Raw genomic sequence first — 27,424 nt, 5'->3', positions numbered from 1 at the left:
GACCAAATAATTGGGTTTTATCTGTAATATAAGGTGACCAAGTGCCAGTAGCCTCCCATAACTTTTTGCTAGAATGTTTTATTTATTTTTTTTACCGTTGAATTATGATTATTTTCACACAAATCAAATTATAATAATAGTCAAGAATGACATTTTATCCTCATATTGCATCAGCAGGCATGTCTGAACCCGTTTTGGTACCAAAATGCAAAAATGACTTAATTACTCGTGAGTAAAGCATCAATGCATGTATTTGTAAAGGTTATTTTTTTAAATCTAATTTAGATTACAAAATTTTCTTTTTCGTGTCAATTTATTAACGATTAATGTATTGGTGTAGAGGAAGAATTCAGGTATACTGTACATGATTTAAAACAGTTCCTAAAATAATATTAGCTATTTTGGCAATTATTAAAATTAATTTTTCCACGTACACTTGAAGAAACGAGCTCCCGTTTACGTCGGCGTTTGTATCCCTGGTTGAAATACACTGGACTAAAAGTGCGATTTATAAAAAATATTTTAAAAACCTTTATAACATAAATTAATTAATTTAAAAAAATGTAAACAATTTACAAGTGCTGAAAATTTTCAAGTGGTGATTTTAAATACTTTCACAATAATCTTCGGATCTTGTTTCTTTCTTTGTATTTTCAGTCAATATAGCGTAGTACGTCACATCCGCTCACCGCTGAACTCCCAGTACGCCACATCCGCCCGCTTTTTTAACCGTTAGTTCTTTCTGCATGTTTAAGAATTAGTGATGTGTTGCAGTGTTTTTCAACCTATTTTTATTTATATTTTTTTTACACACAAAATAAGTGTTTTTAATAGGAATCAAATGAACAACAAAACAATATATCACATTTCATTTTTCAAATGACAAGTGCAATAAAATCAAAGAAGTCAACTTAAAAAAAAACCTTGGAAATATTTAAGTTAGATATTGATTATAATTGTGAATTCTGCCAAAAACAGATCGAAACAATCAGTGACCTGTTTTACAACTGCACTGGCAGAAAACCTCTGGATCGCTTACAGCAACGTATTTACAATAAAACAGGATATATGGCCAGCCTCCGGGAGAAAAAAATCGTCTTTTACTTTGACATCCCCACCTTCCCGAAGACCTCGCGCTTTATTCAAACGCTACTATATATATTCCTTGCTAAATACCATATAAACAAAGCCAAATGAAGCCAAATCAAATTAGTATCACCTTCAAAACGAAATAACCCACTATTTTCACACAATTAAATCCACTGCAAACAATAAGGCAATAAACATTTACAAAACATACAAGAAATATATCAACACGGGCACTTTAGCCATCCCTATGATTAGTTTGATTATTTCGTTTATTATTCTTTTGTTGTTTGTTCTTATTGTCTTTTCCCTATTCATTTGTAGTTGTATGTTAATTTCTGTATTACATTGTATTGCTGTAGCCCGTACCTTCTCATTACAGTCTATGATCAAGACAGCTATACAGTTCGATCACTCGGTGCTCTATTGCTTAGGCCTGTAGGAGACGCGGGTAATTCAGAACTCAATCGAAGGCCGTTTAATCGAACTTCAAAACAAACTTTGAGTGCTCTCTGCTGAGGATTTACCCTAAAATGCACTAAAAACAAGCTATAAGCTTAGCAGCACAGCACGAGAAACCTTTAAAGTTTCTCTTGTTGGTGAGGTTAGTGTTTTTCTGGTGGAATATAATGACATTTACGAAATGTTAGCCTTCATTAGCTTGGCTGGGTTATTGACGGTAGAGATGCTGTATCATCAGCAGTGTAATGACCTTAACAACAACAGGTTAGTTTGGAGAAAGATAGAATGATGGACACCAGAGTGGAAGACCTGCTGCACTGTGAGGAGCAGCTGAAGACCACACTGCACTGTAATGACAAGGACAAGGTAACTTTACACCAAGTGGTTTGTTTGTTTATTAAAATAAAGCACATACAGATAGTCACTGGGGGAAAAAATAGAACATCAATAACATATTGTACTTAAAAGTGGTTCAGGTAACAGAAATAATACTTTTAAGGGAAAGGCAGAGTCAACTTATGGTGACAAGGCACTAAACCAAAACTGTTACAAAATTGTCACTAATATAGATCATTCGATTTTTGATAGTTTTTCAGTCCTGCAGCATCACATTGTATAGATTTTTATGTATTATATGAACTTTATACCAAGTGGAACTATCACTTTTATGAGTTCTGTGTATTTTCAGCTTCGCAGGAAGCTGGCACAGCTGCAAAGGGAATACCTCAGGACTGCCCAGAGATTACAGGTGATCGGCTTTCACTGGGATTTATTAAATAAAGGATAAAGCATTTGTCATGTAAACACACTTGTCATTCTTCCACAGCGCGCAGAGCATCTGGAAACTGTGAGGAAGCATGTGAGGAGCAGGATCACTCAGCAGCAGCACAGAGACACAGAGCCATCATGTGATCCACCTGCAGATACAACGAACCAGAGCAGAGCATCAGCTCTGAGTGAGCCTCAAACCCACACCATCACCAATGACAAAGGTGTCCACATGTCTCTCAGTTAGCACTCACATGCAAAACATCAGTAAACAAATTATCTGAATAAAGTCGTCCTCATGGTTAATTCTTGTATTATATGATGTTTTTCTAGATTGTGGTAACCCCAGGAGGAGGCAAGTGATCCAGTTCTTGCTCCCGTCTGATGCAGCTTGCCCACAAACCCCAGATCCAGACCATGTCACACTGAAAGGACACAGACCGAGCCCATCTCTGCGGCTCAGGTCGCGCCGCAGTCGTCTCCGCTGGGAAAGGAGAAGCGCTACAGAAGGCAGCGGCATCAGCGACGCTGGGAGAAGTCAAGAGCCGATTGAAACGGTGGGAACAGGAGAGGGGGAGGATGCAAATGTGAGTGAGGAGCTGTTTTCAGGTTCAGATTCTGATTCTCCATCCCTGCTGCTTACACACTGGAGCTCACAAGGACATGGAGCAAAAGGAAACGGTCATGTGGTGGAAAGCGAGGGGATAAAAAGTGAAAAAGAGGCAGATCTGACAACCCTAGGAGAAAAGGAATCTACTTCCTTGTTGACGAAGTGTGCCAGCCCCTTTAGGACCATTGAGGAAAGGCACAATAACAGCACATGTTCAGGAAGAGAAGAGGAGTGTGAAAAACAAACACATTGTCTTAAAGGCAGAGAAAAAGAATTCACAATATGTGAGAAGAACACTGTAAGTAATACGGACAATAATATTGCAGAAAAAATAGAAGATACATATTCCCGTCATGAAGCACACATAGAAAAGACAAATGAAGGGGTGAGTGAGGGTAAAAAAGGTGTGTTGGATTCGTGCACTTTAGTAGAAGGACTGCTTTTCCCTGTGGAGTACTACGTTAGAACAACAAGACGTATGTCGTCTTCCCTGAGTCAACCCGACATGCAGGCGGTTATTTTGTCCCAGCTGAGCAGTGGACGACAGCGAAGGGGCCGAGGCAGAGGGTTGACCAGGAGCATCAGTGACAGCTGGGCAGATGTTCCCACACATCCCATGGAAGCGTCTAGTGATTACAGCCAGAGATCCAGTGAGGATTCAGGTTCTGTGTTGACTTGTAGAAATGATTCAGATGCTGCTTTTGCTTCTTTGCTTGAAGCTGCTCAGCCACTGAGAGGCCAAAGGAGGAAGGGTAGGCGTGGCCGAGGAAGACCTCCATCACAGAGATCCACTTTTCACCAGCCTCTCCCATCTCAGGAGCTTCTACCCAGCCTCTCTCTAGTAGTAACTGTTCCAGCACCAGTTGACACCAACCTCCCCTCCAACCATGGCAATGATTCCCAGTTTTCTCCTGGACTCAGTGACACTCCATCCAGTTCTGGATCCAAACAAGCAGAGAAGGTCTATCCTTTGTTTATGAAGAGCAACACGAAGGCTGACGCATCATCACAGAGAAGCAGAGGTAAGACATGGTAAAGTTATTTATATTGCAAATTCATACACAAGGCAATTTAACATGATTAAAAAGTGCAACAAAAACATTAGAGATTAAAATAAAAACCAATAAAACATTAAACAGAGTTTGAAATCAACAACAAAAACAAAACATCAACAACAAATGATTAAAAGTCTCCCTCTCAATCATACGCAGTAGAGAGAAACACTGCATTTAACTTTGATTTATAAATGTTCACTTTGGATGCTGACTTCAGCTCTGCTGGCAGTTTGTTCCACTTCTTTGCAGCATATTAACTAAAAGCAGCATCACCATGTTTACTGTGAGCTCTGGGATCCACTATTTGACCTATGTCCATAGATCTGAGAGACCTGCTGGGTTCATAACATCTAGGGCTGGCAACTCTCATCTCAATATTTTTTCTCAAAATGGCGATATACGATATAAATCTGGATATTTTTAACTCGAGAAAGTCTGACCAGAAAGAGGATTCTGGGTTAAATTTAAAAAATACGACAGAAAATTATTAACAAGTAGCTGCACAATAATTCCCACTTTTGGCTTTTTCTCCTCTAAGGGACAGCACGTGTGAGTGAGTTCTGTAGTGTGACTTGTTTAGGGGAATGTCTGGGTTAGGACGCACTCAGTAATGCATCTAACTGTGCTTTACATGTTCTGAGAAGTAGTGAAAGAAACGACTCCTAAATGCTTATTTAATAAAAGAAAATAAGTTGTAAAATATAGATCTCAGAAATATGGAAAAATATTAAAGGACAATGTTTGACTGTAGTCTATGAATAATATTAAACACTTGTGTGATGTCATTTGTACTGTGTAATTGTATAAATCAAAGCAATTAAAAAAAAAAGATATATATCTCAATATAGGCATTATGTTCATCTTCTATAACGCCAAAATAGAAAACTTGATATATCTTGAATCACGATATATTGCCCAGCCCTACTAACATGATGATGTACTAACATGACTGATGTATTCTGGACCAAACCCATTCACACATTTATACACCTGCAGCATAACTTTAAAGTCTATTCTGAGGCTGACTGGGAACCAGTTTAAAACTGGAGTAATGTGTTCTGACCTCTATGTTCTGGTTGAGAGTGGATGTAACAGCATTTAATTTTGACTAAGAATGAAGAATGATTAGATCTAAAAAAAAAAAAAAAAAAACTTAAATCTAAAAAAAAGCAGTTACTTCATTATCAAGGTTTTCATTTATGTGACACACAGTGAGTGAGTCAACTTCCTGCTCTACTCACTGTATTTGCTTCCATTAGTTTCATCTGACGTATCAAACATTTGATATGCAGACAGATGCATGGATCACAGTGAGCAGGGTTGGACTCAATTACATTTTAAAATTACAATTACTTCCTAAATTGTCCATGTTCAATTACAACTAAATTAGGATTACACTGACCAGCAGTTTTTTCAATGATATGATAATGTTATTTTATGTCTTAAATCAGCTGTAAAATACACAAAAAAAACTACGTTATATTATATTTATTATATTTTTTGTGTGTGTCTGAGCCTTTTTTCTGTCAGTTTTCCCTTATATTATTATTTTTTTAGTGATGAAATGATCCTCAAGGCAGGTAGTGGGAAAGGTTGATATTAGGTGTGTATTGCCTGGTATCTGGTGATACAATTCGTACTCCGATACATAGGTCACGATACGATGCGATATATCCCGATATTAAAGCATAAGGCGATTATTGCGTTTCGTTTTTTATACATGACTTAAGAAACAACTAATCTGTAAATGTGTACACCTTCATGAGAACATTGTGTATGAAATATATTTTATTGGCATATTTTACACTCAAAACATTGGTTTTAACATGCCATGGCAAAACAACTTAAAATAAAAAAAGAACATACAATCTGCCTGTGGCTTTTAAATCAACTTTGACTTTAGTGCAACTTAACTGAGGTATATGTCTAGAACAACAAATAAATGCAGAAAGTTAGATGCATTTTGAATCGATCCGAGAATCTCGCAACGTAATATTGCGATATATCTCCGAATTGATTTTTTTCAACACCCCTAGTTGATATGAAACATATTTTAAAAGTTGTTAAGTACGTATATGTGTACAGTGCCTTGCGAAAGTATTCGGCCCCCTTGAACTTTTCGACCTTTTGCCACATTTCAGGCTTCAAACATAAAGATATAAAACTGTAATTTTTTGTGAAGAATCAACAACAAGTGGGACACAATCATGAAGTGAAACAAAATTTATTGGATATTTCAAACATTTTTAACAAAAAAAAAAAAACTGAAAAATTGGGCGTGCAAAATTATTCAGCCCCCTTAAGTTAATACTTTGTAGCGCCACCTTTTGCTGCGATAACTGCTGTAAGTCGCTTGGGGTATGTCACTATCAGTTTTGCACATTGAAAGACTGGAATATTTGCCCATTCCTCCTTGCAAAACAGCTCGAGCTCAGTGACGTTGGATGGACAACGTTTGTGAACAGCAGTTTTCAGTTGTTTCCACAGATTCTCGATTGGATTCAGGTCTGGACTTTGACTTGCCATTCTAACACCTGGATATGTTTATTTGTGAACCACTCCATTGTAGATTTTGTTTTATGTTTTGGATCATTGTCTTGTTGGAAGACAAATCTCCATCCCAGTCTCAGGTCTTTTGCAGACTCCATCAGGTTTTCTTCCAGAATGGTCCTGTATTTGGCTCCATCCATCTTCCCATCACTTTTAACCATCTTCCCTGTCCCTGCTGAAGAAAAGCAGGCCCAAACCATGATGCTGCCACCACCATGTTTGACAGTGGGGATGGTGTGTTCAGGGTGATGAGCTGTGTTGCGTTTACGTCAAACATAACGTTTTGCATTGTTGCCAAAAAGTTCGATTTTGGTTTTGTCCGACCAGAGCACCTTCTTCCACATGTTTGGTGTGTCTCCCAGGTGGCTTGTGGCAAACTTTAAACGACACTTTTTATGGATATCTTTAAGAAATGGCTTTCCTTCTTCCACTCTTTCATAAAGGCCAGAGTTGTGCAGTATACGACTGATTGTTGTCCTGTGGACAGAGTCTCCCACCTCAGCTGTACATTTCTGCAGTTCATCCAGAGTGATCATGGGCCTCTTGGCTGCATCTCTGATCAGTTTTCTCCTTGTATGAGCTGAAAGTTTAGAGGGACGGCCGGGTCTTTGTAGATTTGCAGTGGTCTGATACTCCTTCCTTTTCAATATTATCGCTTGCACAGTGCTCCTTGGGATGTTTAAAGCTTGGGAAATCTTTTTGTATCCAAATCCAGCTTTAAACTTCTCCACAACAGTATCTCGGACCTGCCTGGTGTGTTCCTTGGTCTTCATGATGCTCTCTGCGCTTTAAACTGACCTCTGAGACTATCACAGAGCAGGTGCATTTATACTGAGACTTGATTACACACAGGTGGATTCTATTTATCATCATTAGTCATTTAGGTCAACATTGGATCATTCAGAGATCCTCACTGAACTTTTGGAGAGCGTTTGCTGCACTGAAAGTAAAGGGGCTGAATAATTTTGCACGCCCAATTTTTCAGTTTTTTATTTGTTAAAAATGTTGGAAATATCCAATAAATTTTGTTTCACTTCATGATTGTGTCCCACTTGTTGTTGATTCTTCACAAAAAAATTACAGTTTTATATCTTTATGTTTGAAGGCTGAAATGTGGCAAAAGGTCGAAAAGTTCAAGGGGGCCGAATGCTTTCGCAAGGCACTGTACATGCATAGAACTGTAACATGGTTCCACAGGTTTGATTAAATTGTAAATGACAGTTTTTTTCTTGAATCTTCATGCCAATTACAATTACAAAATCAATTATCTGAACTCAGTTACTATTCAATTACGGTTACAACAGCAATGGATGTTTTCAATTACGTGATTACAATTATTATTGACCCTAACTCTGACAGTGACGATCATTAGGGTGTAGATCTACTGACAGACTAACAAAACCAGATGTTTTTACACCATCTGCTTTTCTTTTCTTCAGGTGCTCCAAACCACCGCTCTCTGCCCTTCTCTCCACTGCTCCCTCCCCCCTCCTCGTCACCCACAGCTCTGCTCAGTGCTTTGATGAATTCAGGCGTCCAGCAGGACTTTCATCTCCCTGACGACCAGTTCGCCTCCCTGAAGCTGCACAAGCTTCGCCAAGTTGCCATGGAATCAGGATTTGAAAGTTTCTCCTCTCCGTCAGCAAACACACACAACAGTTACCAGCGCTCACACGGCTACGACCCCGTGACACCCACGGTTACAAGTTCACCTCATGTAAAGTACAAACAGCAGCCTACAGATCTACAAAATGTGGTCATGGAATCTAATGTGACTGATTTAATGAGTAAGAGAGGAGAAACCTCCAAAGAGCCACAGACTGAGGTCAACTCCAGCTCTCCAGTTTGTTTTGATTCATGTAAAGGTGACACAGCAGTTTCTCTGAGCAACACACACAAGGATGAACCTTGGTTTTCTTCGAGCCATCCACTGAAAGAGCTTCTAGCAACAAATCAATCAGATTGTCAACGTGTGGAGAATCAGAAATCTGAGGATCTCCACGATGAAATGCTGTCATTCTTTTCCATTCCAGAGGAAACAACCAAGGACCCCCCAGCTGTGAAAGTCACATCACCAGTAGAATCTCCTATGGAGCGTCCAAACAGGAAGTCCTCCCCAGACGCTCCACATCTGGATCGTGAAGCTGAAGCAGCCACAGAGCAGGTGCTTCATGGAGTCCCCACTCAGCTCTTCCTCAGCTCCTCTCAGGCCTTGGCATCCTGTGTCATCCTGCCATCCTCCACTCCTAACGCCAGCCCCGCCCTCCCCTCATTGGGACTCACTCCCCACGTCGGCCACCCTTCTCTCTCCTTGCCCCCCCCTCACAGCCCGACCACGCAGGATCTCCCCCCTCCTGCTCTCTCTGCCTGTCTGTCCACCTCCTACGTCTCTCCCAGGATTCATCCTGCATCTGTGATGGATCACATCAGGATTTCCTCTGAGCCAACAGGAGGAGATGGTCAGTGTCAGGGACTTGAACCTGCAGCTTCTCTCAGTCCCACAAACCTTCTCCTGCAGGACACTGAGGCCCAGATAACACAAAGAGAGGAGGAGACAAGAACAAATCACATGAGGATGAAGACAACCAGACTGAAGGTAAACGGGTTGATTGTAGGGATGTCCTGATACAACTTTTCCACTTCAATACGATACCGATATTGCTGCCTTGCGTAGTGGCCAAATCATACATACTTTTGTGACTTATTTTGTAGAGTGGAATGTTAGAAAAGGCATGATCACGTGATGTTACTCAAACAGAGAACAATAGTCAACGATTCAAGTTCACGTCAGTTATATTTTACTGTCAGTATATGGTGGGAACAACTGAGGGCGAGGACAAAAATAACAAAAACTTATCGGAGCTGTTGTATCAGAGATTTTAGTTCCATTCCGGTAAAATCCGATATTCGTTTTCTGGCTGATATTGGACCGATATCAATATCGGATCGGGACTCCCCTAGTTGATTGAGTGTGTGTTTTTTGACATGATTGTGTGTGTTTCCAGGCTGCAGCTGGAGGTCCACTGGTGGACGCGTGCTATGTTCTGGACTCCTGTGGTTCTCTGTGTGTTGCAGCAGCAGGAAAATGGGCCGTTTGCCTTTGGAGTCAGAACTCTGCCTCTGAGTGGAGCCTCATCCACACCTGGAACTTTGACGAAGTGAGAGAAGTGCACGTGTTTATTTTAGTTCACTTAGTTTATTAAGATCCCATTAAGCTGCAGCTATTCTTCCTGTGGTCCAACAAACTTATACATACAAAAAAAACATAGTAAAACAATTAAAAATAAGCAAAACAAAAACATTGTAACCTAAAGCTTCACCAGTCTGTCCTTTATTTACACATACATACAAAACATAAATATATTAGGGCTGGGCGATTTTGTCTAAAAAAAAAAAAAAAAAATCTTATATTTTTTAAAGAAAAATTCAAGTTTCGATTAGATTTTTGATTTACTTATTTTTCAATGCACTTAAACATGAGTGCAGACATCAGATATATTGTCAAAAGTGCAACTTTATTGTTGTGATTGTCCTCAAGAGTTAAAATGCATAGAACAATCCCAAAATAAAAAGTAAATGAGGCTCTGTCATTCAACAATTTCAAGCTTTAATTCAGGTTTAAGCAAAAGTGCAACAGCAACTTCACAGTAGCTTAAATTTTCTGATTAAGAAATCACATCACGTAACTACATATTTTATAACCTATAACATTGCAATTAAAAAAACTAATAAACTCTTCCCTTAACATCTCAGCATAGTGCAAATAAAAAATTAAACATGCCTGTGGCACACATATAGCCTGCTCAATGGGTAAACACATGTAAACAAAGAGGAGGCTGGCTCACATTGAGCTATGGAAACCCACAAGGACGGAACGTGAAAAAAACTGTGGTGGGAAAAAATAAATAAATTAACTTTTAACTCGAATTTACAAAATAAAAATTGATTTTATCTACAAATTCAAGAAATCGATTTTTTGCCCAGCTCTAAAATACTGTATACCTGTCTGAGCACAATATATTACATGTAATCTGTCTGTATGTGACTTCATCACACTTAATAAATGTAAAAAAAAAAAAAGATTGAAAAGGTAGCTATGACTCCTTAGGGTTGGCAGATTTACATTAAAAGAAGCGTTCGAGTTAAATTGAGCAAAAGTCAGAGATTTAAAAGCCACTCCAACCTTAAAGGGATGAATTCATCTATTTACCTATTTTTTTCATTGTCTATACAAGAGTTTCTCCTACTTTTAAAACCAAGAAGAAACATTTAACCCTTAAACACGCACACACACCCCCATAAACGCTAAATAGAATTTCTACAAAACAGCCAGTTTAAATGAGTCATTGATATCAAATGCATTTTAATAGGACACACTAGCATAAATAATGTTAAAGAAAACACGTGTGTTGCAAGCAATTTAAGAAATATAAAGAAATGAAGAACAATAGGTTGATTAGATGCTTCAATTAATTTAGCATTTATATTTTCATATGCTTGTTTGTATTCATTAGAACCACAACTCTCCCAAAGAGATATAATATTAATTATAAGGATAAGGATAGATTATTTCATTCTTTCTTTATTAATTTAATCATCTTCTACTTTTCATTTTTCCCATTTTGCATTTAAAAATGAATAAATACATATAGATATACAGTAATACTCCTTCCTTTAGAATCCTGGTATTGATGCTAAAGACTGGGTCAGAATTCATCACTTAAACTCTCCGTTAAACTAGTGTTATTCTATTTATTCTATATTCTATTTATTAGATTTACAGTTTGTGACACGGTTAGCTTTCTGAGATTTGATCAGATTATGGGACATTTTAACTTTGGTGTGTGCGTGTGCGTGTGTGTCCACAGCCAGTGATCAATGTGTTTCCTGTCCCGGATGCTGCAGGGTTGATGTGTGTCACACTGGGCCAACTGGAAATCAGAGCAGTGAGGTGTGTTTGTGTGTGTTTGTGTGTGTTTGTGTGTGTGTGTGTGTGTGTGTGTGTGTGTGTGTGTGTGTGTGTGTGTGTGTGTGTGTGTGTGTGTGTGTGTGTGTGTGTGTGTGTGTGTGTGTGTGTGTGTGTGTGTGTGTGTGTGTGTGTGTGCGTGTGCGCGTGCTTGCGCGTGCGTTTCACTAAGTGTGTGTTGTGTTGTCGTCTGTGTGCACAGGACGCTGTGCTGCTCCAGCCTAACGCAGACGCTGCTGTGTGAGGGCGTGACACAGGCTGCTGTGGGCGTGTCTGAGTCCAGAGTGGTGACATCATCGCCCTCAGCCTCAGGTTCTACGCTGCAGGTGTTTGTGCTGTCAGACAGCAGCAGGTGACACACAAACACATGTGAATAGTACTTTATAGTGAAGGGCAGAGTAGCAGGCAGTGAAGGGTTAAAGTTTCACACCTTTCTGTTTCTCAGCTCACTGAATTCTCGACCCCTGGTGTCTCCTGGTGTGTGCGTCGGGGCCCTCGCCCCAGTGGATGGCCTCCCCCATGCTCTGCTGGGCACGGACGAGAATGGCCACCTATTTGTGTGGTGAGTTAAAGGAAATCAGTGTATGAGTCCACAATTACAAAAAAGGAACTAAAAAGTCTAAAATGTGTGTTTTACACTTGTTTGACACTGTATTATAGAAACATATCAGTGTGTTGCAGTTTTTATCAACAAACTCAGAAGAAATTAAATCTTGTGTGTCATTTATAAAGGAATAAAATCAATAAAAATACCTTTCCTTCTATTTATCTATAGCAAAAAATTTCTGCTTCAAACTTAAGTAGCACTTTACTGCCCCCTAGTGTTAAAAATAGGAGAAGACAGCATTCTCTTAAATAGTGACTAAACTTTGTGACTTTTAGCCAACGTGTCTAAACTCGAAGTTTAAAAATATGCCTTTGCCAATGGGCGGGGCTCCTGGAGCAGTTAAGACACCCCCTGTCTATACTATAAAATCTCTAAAGAACAATCGATGCTATGCTAACTAGCTACTCATTACTCAATATACCTTTCTATTCACTCTTCTCTCAATCCAACCTACTCACCACAGATTATAGAACCCACAATTGCTAGTTTTTATAAAATGGGCCGGGCTAACTGTTTCTCAGCCAAAAGTAAAATTTGATTGTAACAGCTGAGCTTCAACCCATATTTATATTTATTGAAATACTTTGACTAAAATGTCAAGAGTTGGACTAGAATTAATCAACAACACTACTTTAGACCAAATCCAAATACATTTGTTTTCAGCACAAACGGTTTGGGGTTTAGTTACTCTTTTAAGAAAAGGAATATTTTATTTATTTATTTAGATTTGCCAAAATTCAGAACAATGTAATCCTGTTAATTTTAAATTTAAAAAATTAAACATGAAAAAATAAACGACTGATGTTTCGGAACACACAACCAACAACTTATGACGACACATTTAATTTAATTCAATTCAATTCAACTTCCTTTATATAGCGCAAATTACAACAATAGTCATCTTGAAGCGCTATCAAAATATAAAATTCTTAAGAAAAAAAACTCAACAAATCCACACGAACATGCATCGGCTACAGTGGGGAGAAAAACTCCCTTTTAATGGGAAGAAATCTCCAGTAGAACCAGGATCAGAGGTGGAGAACATCTGCCTCAACTGGTTTGGGTAACATCAAAGCTATCAGCAGGAAGACTGTAGTCGAGACATGTCAGGAGATCAAAGTAAAGCTCCTGAAGAACAAAAAGTTTTCTGAATAAATGAAACATTAACGTAATATACAACCAGTTGTTGAATGTAGCCCTTGTTTTTTCTAAACAAATGCCCACAACCCAATAGAAATAGGTCAGTTACCTGTTTTTAGTGTGTTTTCTGATGTCTTAAATTGTAAGTACTTAGCGCTGTGGCTAATCTGCAGGAATCTAAGCGATGGGCAGCTGCTGCGACGACTGTACCTCGGAGACGACTTGTCCCTCACAGCTTGTCTGCGTGGATACGCCCACTGTGTGAGTGGCCTGTAGTAATCTGTGCCTCAGCAGATCTCTGTGTGATGTCATCACCACTGTGTGTGTGTGTGTGTGTGTGTGTGTGTGTGTGTGTGTGTGTGTGTGTGTGTGTGTGTGTGTGTGTGTGTGTGTGTGTGTGTGTGTGTTGCTGTACAGGGAGTGTTGTTCGTCCTGCTGCAGCATCACTTCCTGAGCTCCTTGGAAGAAGAGGAAAAAGAGCCGGGAGGAGAGGAGAGGAGGAACGCCTTGTTTTCATTGGTGGCTGTTAATCCTCTGAGCGGGAAGTCTGTCCTCGCTTCTCATCTGTTCCCTCCCAAAGCTTGGAATGGCAGGTGAGATCTGAGGAAACGTCCGTACATGCCAAAGAAACAGCACAAATGTTCAAATAAAGGGGCAGTATTATGAAAAAATCACTTTATAATAGTTTTGCTACAGTGATATACATTCCTTTAGCCTCATTCAGAGGGTCAAAGTTGAAAAAGTTCTGTTTCCTCCCTCCCTTGTTATTTCACATTTTATAAAAAGTCAGCTCCAAACCGGCGAGTTGGATTTTTGCCCCCTTATGACTCATAAGGCGGAAACTCCTCCTCCTGACAATCCGGGCTCCTCCTACCCTACATAAGAATGTTTTACCTCAGAGGTAAAACAAACATGGTGAAGGCCAGTTAATATCACAGTTAATGTTTATCTTCAGTATATAGATAATCCAAAACTCCATGCTCTTGCTCACTATTGGTTTAACGTTTGGTAACTGTTATATTGCCTCGTATCGCTTTCATGGGATGATCTGACGTGTTTGTGACCCAATGCGACTCAGCAATCAGACAAAGCAATGGACTATTGTATTAAATGGACTATTTCTGTGGTCAGAAGAGATGAGGATGAGAAGAAAGTGACTGTTAATGATTTACTGCTACTGCTGATGTGATAAACACACACACTGAAGCAGCATTTGTCTGACTCACAATCACAATAGCCTCTTAAATAGCCGTGTGTTTTACTGTAATGTGCAAGTTTTTTTGCCTTAAAACAATAACAACAGTGTGTGGATAGCAAAAGACAATCACAATGGTGATCACTGATCTCCCGCGCAAGAGCGAGGAATGAAGTCTGCATTTACAGACACGCCCACTTATGCATATGCATAAAGGCCCCAAAACAGCCTGTTTTTAGAAGCGTCGTTAAAGCTGATATCCGGAGTTACTGAGAAACATCTTGATGTCCCGCCCTAAACAGCCTCGCTACCAGAAGCCACGCCTCTACTTTTCTACACACGCGTCACGGAACATAACAAGGTCACATCGGGTCACATTGATGTAGGTCTATGGGTCAGGTAAGAGCCAAAATCATATTTACCTGTTTGCTGTTGTGACGTGCGGCCTTGTTTCCTTGCACAGTTCCGCATTCACTTTGATTGACAGTCTCAAAAACAGGAAGTTGAAGCCTATTGGCTGGGTGCACATGGCGATCGTTTTCATTTGTATAGGGGTCTATAGGACGAAGGAGGGACTTATTTACATTAATGTATATGAATGACCACCGACAGTAGACCATAGTAAAAGACTAGTTAGGTATTTTTTCGCATTTCAAAAGAATCATACATGAAATAGATTTCTCAGAAACTCTGGATATCAACTTCAAAGTGACTTTTCAGAGGCTAAAACTCCATAAAATAGGCGAGTTTGGGAAAATAAACCTCAAATACTATGTTGTTGGGGTTCTTAGAACAAATGAGATGGGTGAAAATTAGCATAATACTGGACCTTTAATGTTCATATTGAAGTGAAAATATTCACTGATAAATGTATGAAATGCACACAAGGAAAAGGTTGATCTGAGTGGACTCCTGAACATGGCTGCGGTCAATTATAATTGTAACCCCGTAATTGATAATTGATTACAATTATGACCTATTTATAATTGCAGTTGGAAAAATTCTGTTGCTTTTATAATTGTAATTAAGTTCACATAATTTACTTTGTACTTGTAATTGGCATGGAAATTATATAAAAACTGTCTTTTCCAATTTATTAAACACAACTTTTCCCACCACCTGTCAGTTCTCTTGAGGATCATTTTACCATTTGGAAAACAATTTAAATCTAGGGATATACTGACAGAAAAAAGGCTCAGACGCCCACACCAAAAACATTAATACCAATATTTTCATGGATAAGGAAGCCTAAGAGATGAAAAACTAATTAGATAATAGATAACATGTTTTAGTGTATTTGACAGCTGATTTAAGACATGGGTCAAAACTGACCTGTTATCATAGGATATGCTAACAGAAAGCTAACACTAAAGGAAGGTTGTGTTTTATGGGCTTGTTTATGAAATGTTCAATAATTGTAATTAATTGTATTTTAACTTTAGTTATAAAGAATGCAATTGTAATTGTCTTTAAAGCTGCAGTCCGCAACTCTCAGATCCCTCTCTCCACCTCCCTCCCCACTGCTCTCTTGCCCTGCCTCCAAACTTCCCAAAGTCCCTCCCTCAGACGAGCTAACAAGCTAACGTTAGCCCAACAGCAATATCACAGTATTATAACATGCTCCGTTAAAAGCATATTACTGCAGCGCTTCTCTCTCTATGTGCACACACCTCAGCAGCAGCAGCAACACAGTGTCACTTACAGCAGCCACATGGAGGCTGTTGCGCGCACATGAACAACACATGCACTACAGAGTTGTAGTGTAACAATTACAAATCAAACATAATGTAAATCAAGCAGCAGTAATTACCTTTCAAGCAGAAAAGTCACTAATTTCATCTTTTACTCCTCCAGACCATACACTGTAAAATGATGGCACTCTAGCTCCGGGAAAGGGGCGGGGACTGTGAGCAACAGCTGTCAGACAGTCCATCAAACATAATCCTGGCTCTGATTTGTTCTTTTTGCTCGGTCACGGTGCATTCTGGCAATCTGCCAAAGGCAGCAGGAGCAGCAGGGGGGATTCAATGAGTCTGTTTTATTCACACAAACTACTAGTTTGATGTAAAGCTGTCCTTACATAGTGACAGCTTTAGCAAATATGACAAAAAGTCACTCTTATAAGAGTTGCAGACTGCACCTTTAAGGGGGAAAATAATTTAAATTTTAATTGGAAAAAATGCTGGTCACTGTAAATATGATTAGATAATTGAGGTCGTAATTGTAATTGAAAAATGTAATTGACCCCAACCGTGCTCCTGTCAAACTCATGCTTTTATGTTTTCCAGGCTGTGTGAAGCGGACGCGAGCCACAGCAGGGTGGTGGGCCTGAGTCAGAGTGGGTGTGTGTGTGTGTGGGAGCTGGAGCGTCAGGGGGCGGAGCCTGTGCTGTGGACACCCGAGGGCGAGGGCTGGCAGCTGGCTCGATGGGGGGGAGAGGACGTGCTGGTGACTGGGCAATATAACGGAGACGTTACCTTACACCACTACTACTACGACGCTGACTCACCCACTCATCAACGCTTTTCAACCTGAGGCTCTGCCAGCACTTGGACACCTGGAGCCAATGACACGCCCCCTTCAAAATCTGGCTTTTATTTCATCTTTTTTTTAAACCACATGACAGAACACATTTCTCCTCTTGTACTGTGCTGCAGAAACACTGTAATGCTCACCCAGGTGTGCATGTTTTGTTTTTACACTGAAGCTGCTTTGTTTTATGGCTACTGTTGCTGCTTGGTGTGGTGCATAGTAGAATCAATGTTTGTTAGATTCAAGGAAACCGTGTAACCAACGTGTGTTTTAAAGCTTACATTAAACATTTAGTGGATTTATCAGGACTTTGGTCCATGATAGTCTTTGGTTCTTCCAATGAACCGTAGCACAAATGTTAAAGGTTGGCAAATGATTTGTAGTCGTGTTTTAAAGTTTTGAAAATGTTGTAAAAAAAAATAAATAAATAAATGGAATTTATGATGACCCATTTATTATTAACAATTGGTTACATACATTTTAATCTTCAACAAAATATCTACCGTATTTTACAATTGAATAAATAGAATATAATATACTGTATATCGGCAATTTTAGATGCAGTCCCATTAACTCCGATATTCGTTTTCTGGCTGATATCGGACCGATATCAGTATCAGATCGGGACACCCCAATTTGAAATTACTTTTTTTCCTAAAAAATGCATTGAATCCTTCCTTACTCGTCAGAATAGTCCACACCGTGGCTCAGGTGGTAGTGGGTCGTCTTCTGATCGAGAGGTTGGGGGGTTCGATCTCAGTACCTGACTATGTGTCGAAGTGTCCTTGGGCAAGACACTGAACCCTAAGTTTCTCCCAGTGGTCGACTAGCGCCTTGCGTGGCAGTCCTGTTCCCCTGGTGTGTGAATGTGAGAGTGATTGGGTGAATGAGCTGATATGTAAAGCGCTTTGGGACTGCTTCAGTGTGGTGATAAAGCGCTATATAAAATCAAGTCAATTTACAAAAATTTACAATTCTTAAAAACAAGCTCCAAAACTCCTCGAACTCATTCAACTCAAATCTGTGACAATGATATACAAAGCAAGTACAGATACGCTTCCAAAAAGGTTGCAGAAAACGTTGTTAGAGTGAGAAGGAACTCTTAATTTAACACTGAAAATAATGAGTACAACATTATCAGGGGTTAAACTATGGAACAGCCTAAATGATGAATTAAAGCAAAGTATAATATAAAACTGTTTTTAAAAAAAAACAGTTCAAAACACAGTATGAGGAAGAGTAGCATGTCTGCAATAAAAGTATATGATGGTATAAAATACAGTATAAATATAAGGAATCATATATTGTGTCATGTCACAGTGCAGTAGTTCTCTTTTTTGGCTCCAATACCCCCTTTCTCTTATTTCTGAATCCATGTACCCCCTTTTGTCCGACTACATCATTTTGCTCAGAAAACAACTCTTGATCATAATGATGGATTAAGTCGGTGATAACACACATTTTAAACAATCTTTTTTTGTAAATAATTGAAATGAAACAGTATTTCATGCCTACTGAACTTTTTTTTTTAATTGTTTCTGATCTCTACTTCCTGACTGGTGTGGGACCAAGAATGACTCTAGTATTTTCACTTCATGTTCTAATCAAGACCATTTCCATCAACATTGTTATGATTATCAATTACTTTTTATATCATGCATTATTAAAAATGTGTATGATGTAAATTATACAGTACTGTTTTTTAAATAGTAAAATATGAGTATTATGTTGATGAGTTCCTATAGTAAATTACATTCATGGTATTTAGTAGTTTCTATTTAAGATATGTGTATATTTAAATATATATTAAGTATTGAAGATTTTAATCATGATTGTGTAGGTCAGAGGTTCTCAACTGGTTTCACCCTAGGACCCACATTTTGCCACGATAATTAAATCGCGACCCACTTTTTCTTTTTCAGAATTCAACCAACTAAATTTAGTTTTTCAAAAATAGCTGTTGAAAACACACATATATAATCTTTTTAAAAACATAAATCTTTATATTTTCCTGTGCAACATGCATTTCACAGCATACATGTCAAAAGAAAAGTTTCTTTTCAAAATAAGACAAGTCCAACATGAGAGACATTAAGTATTTATCTATTTTTGTTTAGTTGTCCACGACCCACCAGTTAAGAATCCCTGGTGTGGGTTATATAAAATATATATTACAAGTACTACTATGAACGTTATAAACAGTATAGTAAGAGCAATTAGATCATTTTCTTTGAAAGTGTTTCAAGTGTAGTGTTGTAAATAATGCTTTAGCTTCAAACTACACCTTTTTGGTTATTTGGAGAAATTGTTTTTGTTTAATGTCAAAATAAACTCCATTTATTATAATTTACTGTATTCCACGACTAACAAAAAATATTTCATGACTGCATCTGAAACATATAGAAGCCAATTTCTGCCAGTAAAAAGAAAAAAAAAAAAAAAAAAAAAAAAACTTAATATCATTAAGTCATAATTATAACTTATAATTATCCTTTTCTTTTACTGGCAGAAATAGGCTCCCATAGAAACTTCGTACAGTTTATTGATTTTTAATTCAGGGTTAAAATAAGGTTTGCAAAATACCTGCTCGAGAAAGTTAAATGACAAAGCATCATTTGCTAATAAATAACTTGTAAAAACGAACACAGTTAATCTTATTAAAGAAAATCTTTATTCAAAGTGGTTTAAAGTGGCATCCAACATCCATGTACACTGAGTAATATGTACAAGTGTGTACATGTCATTGAAAACAAATCTAAAAGTACTTTAACCATAAAAACATGTACATGATGGCGCCTTAAACAATGGTTCTTTTTTCCACAAACACAGAACAGCCTCACACAACCAATCACACACACAGTAAACAGAACTAACATGTTGTCATTGACCATCAGAAAGAAGCCGTTTGTAAGACTGAAAATAATTGCTACGAGAGCTGGAAGCGACAATTTATTGACAGCATGTATAAAAACTCAATTTACTGTACGGGTGAAATTACCTGTTCTTTTAGGGGGAAACCTTCATGGTGCATAAAAAATAACCTCATTTTAACACCTCTGATTAAATACACGTACATTTAAAAGCAGTATCACAGAAACAGTGGACAGAACAAAGCGTTAAGACTAAAAAGAACCAGCGTTACTGGGCCGCTGTGGTGGGTTTGATGGCCAACAGTCTCTCCACCATGAGCTTGGCGTAACGAAGGCGGCTGGCCAGGTCCTTATTGCAGCCGAACTCCTCCAGCAGAGACAGCTTGTAGGTGCGGAACTCCCGCCGCTCGTTGATGTAGGTGACGGCTGCCATCAGCGGGCACAGGATCATTTTGGTGTGATCCTGAAAAACAAAGAAAAACAGTGGAAGAAGGTTAAAAAATAAATAAATAAAGTGATGATGACTGAAAAGGATGAAGGGCCCGACCTGGAAGAAGTTGATCTGAACGGTGCCGTTGGTGAGGTGCAGCACGATGGCGCTCTTTGTTCTGAACCAGCGGGAAAGGTATGGCAGCCGCGCTAGCTCATCGCCTTCCCGTCGCGCTATGTTAGCGCCGGCCTTCAGCAGGTGCTCACTCATGTAGTTACGGAAGTATTTCAGCAACGTTATCTGGGAGGCAAACAGATATGGAATAAGGACACAACACTAAAAGAAGAGTGAAAAAGCCCAGAGACGTGACAGGAGGCCTCAGGCTCTGACCTTCTTGTTGAGCGCAGGAGGGAACGAGCGGACACTGAGGTAGGACTCAGAGGTTGTCTTATCCACGTACTGCAGACTGTCTCCATCAGCGTACATGATCATACGTGTGGAATCATTGAACAGGACGCCCACACTGTTGTCACAAAGCTGGTAGCCTGGTGGAAACAGTAACTTCATTTTAAACTTGGATGCACAAACAACTGACAGGTTAAAACAACAAAACTAAAATCCATTCATCATTTTCTTTTTTTAATCACTTATTCTACCTTGTGTCGTCTATTTTAGTTTATATACGTTTAACTGCATCTTATTCTGGAAATGCTAAATTGATTTTTACAGTCTGATATTCTTTAGCACAGGGATCATCAACCTTTAAGAACCTGAGATACTTCATAGAGTTTAGATTCTTGGCCCGAGCTCCACCCGAGCTCAGGCCTTACTGTATTTTCCCGCTCAGCTGTCGGGCTTCATTTTTAACCTCCATTACATTATTATTATTTTTTAATAAACAAAAACACTTCTATATCGTTGTGGTATCATTTCTAAAGTGATTTCTGCTAGTAGTGAGACGGGACATCGCCGGCATTTAGTTGTTCGGCGTTCACTGAATATTATTTGCTGATTTTGCTCATTCCTCACTTGCTGCTGGGGCGTAGGGAACAAATATGACTGCGTGCTTCAGTCAGGTCTGCGCTCCACGTACGGGCCGCCCAGTCTGCAATGCTGTGACAGACTGGGTTCTATGTTCGGGTTGTGTTCCACTTGTGTGTATTCAGTGGTTAACTGATGCTGAGATTTCCCATGGCCGAGAAGGCATCATGGTGACATGCAGCTTCCTCTGCCAATGTGTCTTTGTTTACATGTGTTCTGAGTGTTGATTGGCTGGGAGGCTGGGGAAAGGGTGGGGAAAAGCGGGGTAAAGACTGTGTGTACAAACATGTTTCCACGGTAGTGTGTGTGTTTATTTTTGGCATGTTACTACGACCTCCATTAAAGCCTGTAAAACTGTGATAACGTCATTAAAATAACTTTTGGGCTGCGGTGAGTGTGTGCGCCGTGTTGATGACCCCTGCTTTAGCAAATTTGAACATTTTATTTAAAAATAAAGTTTACTATGAGGAGCTTTAAAGTGCAGCAGGCTCACAGGTCAGTCTGTACTACTCCATCCTCTGTGGTGGTTGATGCATGACTTTGCATTTATTGTCGTCACATACCAGTATATACTCTACCAGCACCACCATTTTGAGGTTTTTAGGGCTGTTGATGGTTTTAAAAAGCAGAAATACAACCAATTACTGGCATTTATGATTCAGCTCACAAATGTCTTCTATTTGACTAGAGCACAATAAATACCAGGGAATGAGAAATCAGAGTTTGAAAATGCTTCCATCAGCATTTTATTAAAGCCGTTATATTGACCTCCACTAGCGTGTATTAAGTGCTTCATATTACATATAGAGCTCCTAAATCACCTCTCATTCCTACTGGTAAAGATTACATATTAGGGCTGATGGAAATATCGAGATTCAACATATATCAAGTTTTCTATTTTGACAATATAGAAAATTACAATATCAACTATATATTTTTAGAGCTTATTTCATATCAAAATACCTATTTTAGGAGTTAATGTTTTCACTACTTCTCAGAACAGCATGAAAAGCTCAGTTTGATGGAATTTTGAGTGTGTTCTAATCCAGACCTTTCCCTAAACAAGCCACACTACAGAATTCACTCACACGTGCTGTCCCTTAGAGGAAAAACAGCCAAATTTGACACATCGAGTGCAGCGGTTTGTTAATAACTGTAGCATTTTGTTTCAGCAAAATAACCCAGAATTGTCTTTTTAGTAGGACATTATTTGAATTTAAATTATCGAGATTTATATCGTGTATCGCCATTTTGAGAAAAAAAAAAAAATATATATATATATTGAGATATGAGGTTTGGTCCATATCACCCAGCCCTATTACATATATACTCTCAGTTGAGCTCTCTTCGCAAGTGTCCCTTTAAGCAAAATTATGCAAACTATTACCATTTGTTTCCTAATTTGGGGAAAGGATTTAGTAATTAAACCAACTTAAATGAATAAATGTGACCAAAGCAGCTGAAAGTCCTGTAATACTCGTCTTGTACTGACCCAGGCCGTACTTATCGGAGTAGTCGACCCATTTGCTGATCCAGAAGATGGGGATACAAGCTGGGTCCTCAGCCTCTTCTGTGAACAGGGAGAAAATAGGATTGAAACAACATTAGGAGAATGTTTGGTGGGCGCTCTAGTTCTCTACAGCACTTTGTGTTGTAATATGTTGGTGTTACGATAATATGTTACGAAAACCTGAAAGACAATCTCACTGTGAGCAAAGTCAAACACAGAAAAAAGAGGAGGGGTAATAAGTGCAGCATGTTCTCACCGATGCGGATAAAGGCTTTCTCTGACGGCTTGGCGGCGTTGATGCTGTCGAGCTGCTGCAGCATGTCCTTCAGGTGGCACTCTGACGGATCCGCCTCTCTACAAACACACACACAGAACACCAATGTTCTGTAAAAGGCTGCACTGACCTTTAAAGCATATCTGATAACACTACTTAAAACTAAATAACTAATTTTCCAATATCTTGCAGTTATGTACAGTATATAGAGATATCTACCTACTGAATTTTAAGAGAAGCTTTGTTCTTGAAAGCTTCCCCCCCTTAGTTTGTTTTGTGTGTTAATTTTTTATTGCTTTTTCTTTCTATATTTGTATAAAATATTTGATACTGAACTGCTTTGTATGTATGAGTACAATTGAATATTGTATCACTTTGAAAAAGCCCATAATAAAATATTTATGGTAAAAAAAACAAAAAAAAAAAACAACTAAATAACCTATGGAGCCCACTTTACATGCTGGGTTTTGCATAATAATTAATTTTGATAAAAATCTCACCTTTGTGCAGGCTCTTGTTTCTCTTCCACCTTTTCTGTCCCTGCTGAAAAGAGGAAAACAAGCAAACACAAAGATAAGTTAAGTTTAACCCTTTGCGTCCCAGGCATTTTTGTTTGATTGCAAATGTAAAGTGAGGCACAGCTGAAGCCTTTACCCTGGTTGTTCAGAGCTGAGAGAGGGCGTCTCTGGCCAAGTTCTGCAGCCATGGAGGGGGCGATGGAGAAGCGTGGGGGCACAGTGAGGCAGGTGGTGGGCAGGCGAAGAGGTACATAGCCTGAGGTGAAAAACTCATCGGCTTGCAGCTCGTAAATGTTTGGCCTCTGGGCGGGGTCGGCATGCAGCATCCGCTTAATGAGTGAGGTCGCAAGTGGGTTGATGTGCTGTAAACAGATTTTAACTCAGTGTGAATGGAAGGCCTGGCTTTATTTTCAGGGTTCACACACATTTTTTACAATGATTTTTCAAATCTTTTCCAAAATATTTGACCAAACTTTGTTCTGAACCGCTAAGATCTATTCAAGACAATAAGTATAAAATTGAGCAGGCCTTAGTTTCCAGTGTACTAGTTTACGTCAAGCACAGCCATGGATCTCTTCAGCCATTGTTGGTAATTTATATCTGCCAGCCACGCTGCATTGAATGCACATTTTCCAGGCATTTCTAAAAGTTTGATTTCCCATTCTGACCACTGATGCTCCCAGGCTCGTCTCAGCAGCGTGCAAACTAAGCTGGAGAGTGAATTCACATAAATTTGTGAGACCTCACGATTCCCACTCAATGAAGCTGCCGGTGTGCTGTAATTTCATTGAGATAATGCTTAACATCTTTGGGGTTTAATTGATTTTAAACATTAAAATAAAATAGGCTATATTTCCAAAACAGTTAAATTGTTTTTTAAAATCCCATAACCATGTGGACCGTGTATTTTAAAATAATAGTCAGTGCTTGTTTGATCTGCTCACCCAGGGGATGGTGTAGTTGTTTTTCTTGATGCGATTGTAAGTCTCCTTCAGACAGGAGGTCTCAAACGGGGGCTTTCCCACCAGCAGGGTGTAACTGTGGGAGCACAGACAGCACAGGGTCAGAGTGTCCCAGTCAGAGCGTTCAGCACCAGCAAATGGGTTTTTAAACTTACAGTATGCATCCCAGTGACCAAACATCCACTTCATAGCTGTGGCCTTTCTTACAAAGCACTTCAGGTGCAATATAGTTAGGCGTGCCACACAGGGTCTTTTTCCTCTCCCCGTCAAACTCAATCTTTGTAGCCAAACCGAAGTCACCTGAACATTTAGATAAAAGGGAAACAATGGAAGACAGTTTAGATTTTTAGTCGTTCTAGAAAGTCAAAAAGAAAGCAGGAAAAGGGATCATAGTAGAACTGGGCAATATATCAAGTTTTCTATTTTGGCGATATAGAAAATGACAATATCACCTACATCAAGATATATATATATATATATATTTGAACTTGTTTGTCTTTTCTATATTTCTTTTTATAGGTTATTTTGTATTAAAATACTCATTTCAGATGTCACTGCTTTTGCTACTTCTCAGAACAGCATGAAGAGCTCAGTTTGATGGATTTCTGAATGTGTTCTAATCCAGACCTTCATCTAAAGAAGCCACACTACAGAACTCACTCACATGTGCTGTCCCTTCGAGGAGAAAAAGCCAAAAGTGGCACATATCTTGCAGCTGTTTGCGTTAATATATGTGCTTGTGTGACATATTTCATCAGCAAATATAACCTAGAATTGTCTTTCTGGTAAGACTGAGTTAAAAATATCCAAGTGTCTATTGATATGAAAACGTGGGATGGCCGAGTGGTCGAAAGTATTCTTTTTCCTGCTGCTTTTGTCATATTTTTTTTTTTTTTTTTTTTCATTTTAACATGCCAAATTCCACCTTCAAAAATGCATACAAGAAAGAAAAAAAATTACATTTTAGGGTATTCCCTGGTTTAGGGTCAAAATAAAAGGGTTAGAGGGGTAGCTAAAAATAAATACGAGTTAAACTAAACCTGACAAAACTTTAAGTCACGTGGTGCATCCATCACGTCACCTAAACTGGCCAATGAGGGGTGCTGCATATGAATAGACTGCTAGTCTATTCATATGTTTCCGTATCAATAGCCACGGCCTAAAAATAGAGATGTATATCGTATATTGCCAATTTTAGAAAAAATATTGATTTATGAGTTTTGGTTCCCATCGCCCAGCCCGAGACAGTGTCATTTGCTTTTAGATCCAAACCAAATGCTTTGTTCATACTGGAATACATTGATGTTTCCTGTATGTTATTAAACAAGGCAGGTGTGGATATGTTACCTATTTTGACCTCCATGTCATCATTGAGAAAGATGTTTCCCAGCTTTAAGTCTCTGTGGATGACTCTGTTGTTGTGCAGGTACTGGACTCCATTGAGCAGGTGGGTCATGTAGTAGCGAGCTTCGGGTTCGGTGACAGCCTTGCGACGTTTGTGCAGCTCCAACAGGGACTGAAAATAAATCATAGTGAAGTCAGGAAATGAAGCAAACATTAAAATCAGGAATGATAAGTGTAGTAGGGCTATGAATATCTGGGAGATGCTGGAATTAAACCTCACTAATAAGGATTGGTTTGTAAACAAATGTAATTTGACTTGATTCTGTTTCTTAGTGTGATCATAATATATATATAATAATATGATAAAGTGTAGTGTTTAAAAGTATATTGTCGTTCAAGAGGCCTGAAAATGCTCAGGATCAGTGAGGCCACCGTGCTACTAACCGTTGGCAGACATTGTGTGTATTTCATGCACACTCACCCTCCTCCTGCATATTTCCAGGACCACAAAGACAAAGTCGTCGTCCTCAAAAAACCCATGAAATCCCACGATGTTTGCGTGGTCCAGGCTTTTGTGAATGGCGATTTCTGAGGTCATTTTCTCTCTCTGGTGCTGTTTCAGAATCAGGGATTTGGGAACTATTTTGCCAGCAAACACCTGTTTGGTCTCGACATCTGTAATTTCATAGCATTTGGCGAATCCGCCTTTTCCGAGGAACCGACCCCTTGTGTACCTCCTGGAGGTCCGGCCGTCCACCAGGATGTCCGGGATTTCTTTGAGGGGGGCCGACTTTGGGTCAACCGGAGCCGAAGGGTTCGTCGGCTTTGCAACAGCAGCACTCATTTTGGATTAAAGTATTCTACACCAAAAATAAATGATAAAAAAAATACTTGATCCCTGCACTGAAGAGCTTTTTAAAGAGTCAAACGGTTGTCAGGCAATCAAACGTCGTTGTCCTAGCACTGGAGGCTAACGAGTCTCCAAGCCCACCACCGTTTCAATATGAACTGCCCTCGAAAAACCAAATGCTTGTAGGCCTGCGTAACATTAATATTAAATAAAAATGTAAACAGCCACAGTGTAAATAAGTATATCGGCTGAATAACCTGCTGTGGTCCTGGTCGCTCCGCGTCCGGCGTGTCTGTGAGAACAGAGTGTGAACAAAGTTTAAATCGCTGCCTTTGGCTTTAGCCGCTCTCTGATTGGTCCGCTTGATTTGAATTTCACTGCGAGGTATTGTGGGAAATTTTGCAAAATTGTCCAATCAAAGCGTGAGCGTATTACGTTCCGCTCAGCGATTGGCTTTGTAAGTTGGCGGATACACATGGTTGTCCATGATGAAGGCTGATGGGAATTGTAGTCGGAAATGACTATTAAACCAAAACATATAAACAGCACTGCGAAATAAAGTTGAAAGACAACCTTAATCGGACATCAGTATACATTATCTATTACTCTTTCGTTCCCCATACCACAGCTATCGTGTGAACGTTTAAAAAAAGT

General features: G+C 39.2%; 2 protein-coding genes across 2 annotated transcripts; one reads left to right on the top strand and one right to left on the bottom strand.

Moving 5' to 3' along the window:
• Nucleotides 1–1,533: 1,533 nt before the first annotated feature.
• palb2 (partner and localizer of BRCA2) lies at nt 1,534–17,108 on the top strand. Its single transcript, XM_028449421.1, has 12 exons — nt 1,534–1,914; nt 2,237–2,296; nt 2,375–2,540; nt 2,650–3,948; nt 7,971–9,127; nt 9,537–9,689; nt 11,400–11,482; nt 11,700–11,849; nt 11,943–12,059; nt 13,418–13,505; nt 13,662–13,837; nt 16,728–17,108. Exons 1-12 carry the CDS (start codon nt 1,834–1,836, stop codon nt 16,972–16,974), a joined length of 3,777 nt encoding a protein of 1,258 aa, XP_028305222.1. The 5' UTR covers nt 1,534–1,833; the 3' UTR covers nt 16,975–17,108.
• Nucleotides 17,109–19,768: 2,660 nt separating this feature from the next.
• plk1 (polo-like kinase 1 (Drosophila)) lies at nt 19,769–27,109 on the bottom strand. Its single transcript, XM_028451164.1, has 11 exons — nt 26,402–27,109; nt 25,924–26,092; nt 24,732–24,876; nt 24,559–24,652; nt 23,751–23,976; nt 23,597–23,639; nt 23,079–23,176; nt 22,805–22,882; nt 20,662–20,816; nt 20,389–20,571; nt 19,769–20,304 (listed from the first exon to the last, which is right to left on the bottom strand). The coding sequence occupies exons 1-11, from the start codon at nt 26,762–26,764 to the stop codon at nt 20,110–20,112; spliced, it is 1,749 nt and encodes a 582-aa protein (XP_028306965.1). The 5' UTR covers nt 26,765–27,109; the 3' UTR covers nt 19,769–20,109.
• Between the last annotated feature and the right edge of the window lie 315 nt (nt 27,110–27,424).

This window comes from Gouania willdenowi, chromosome 1 (genome assembly GCF_900634775.1).
Source record: "Gouania willdenowi chromosome 1, fGouWil2.1, whole genome shotgun sequence".
NCBI lineage: Eukaryota > Metazoa > Chordata > Actinopteri > Blenniiformes > Gobiesocidae > Gouania > Gouania willdenowi.
This window is presented reverse-complemented; position numbering and strand designations above follow the sequence as displayed.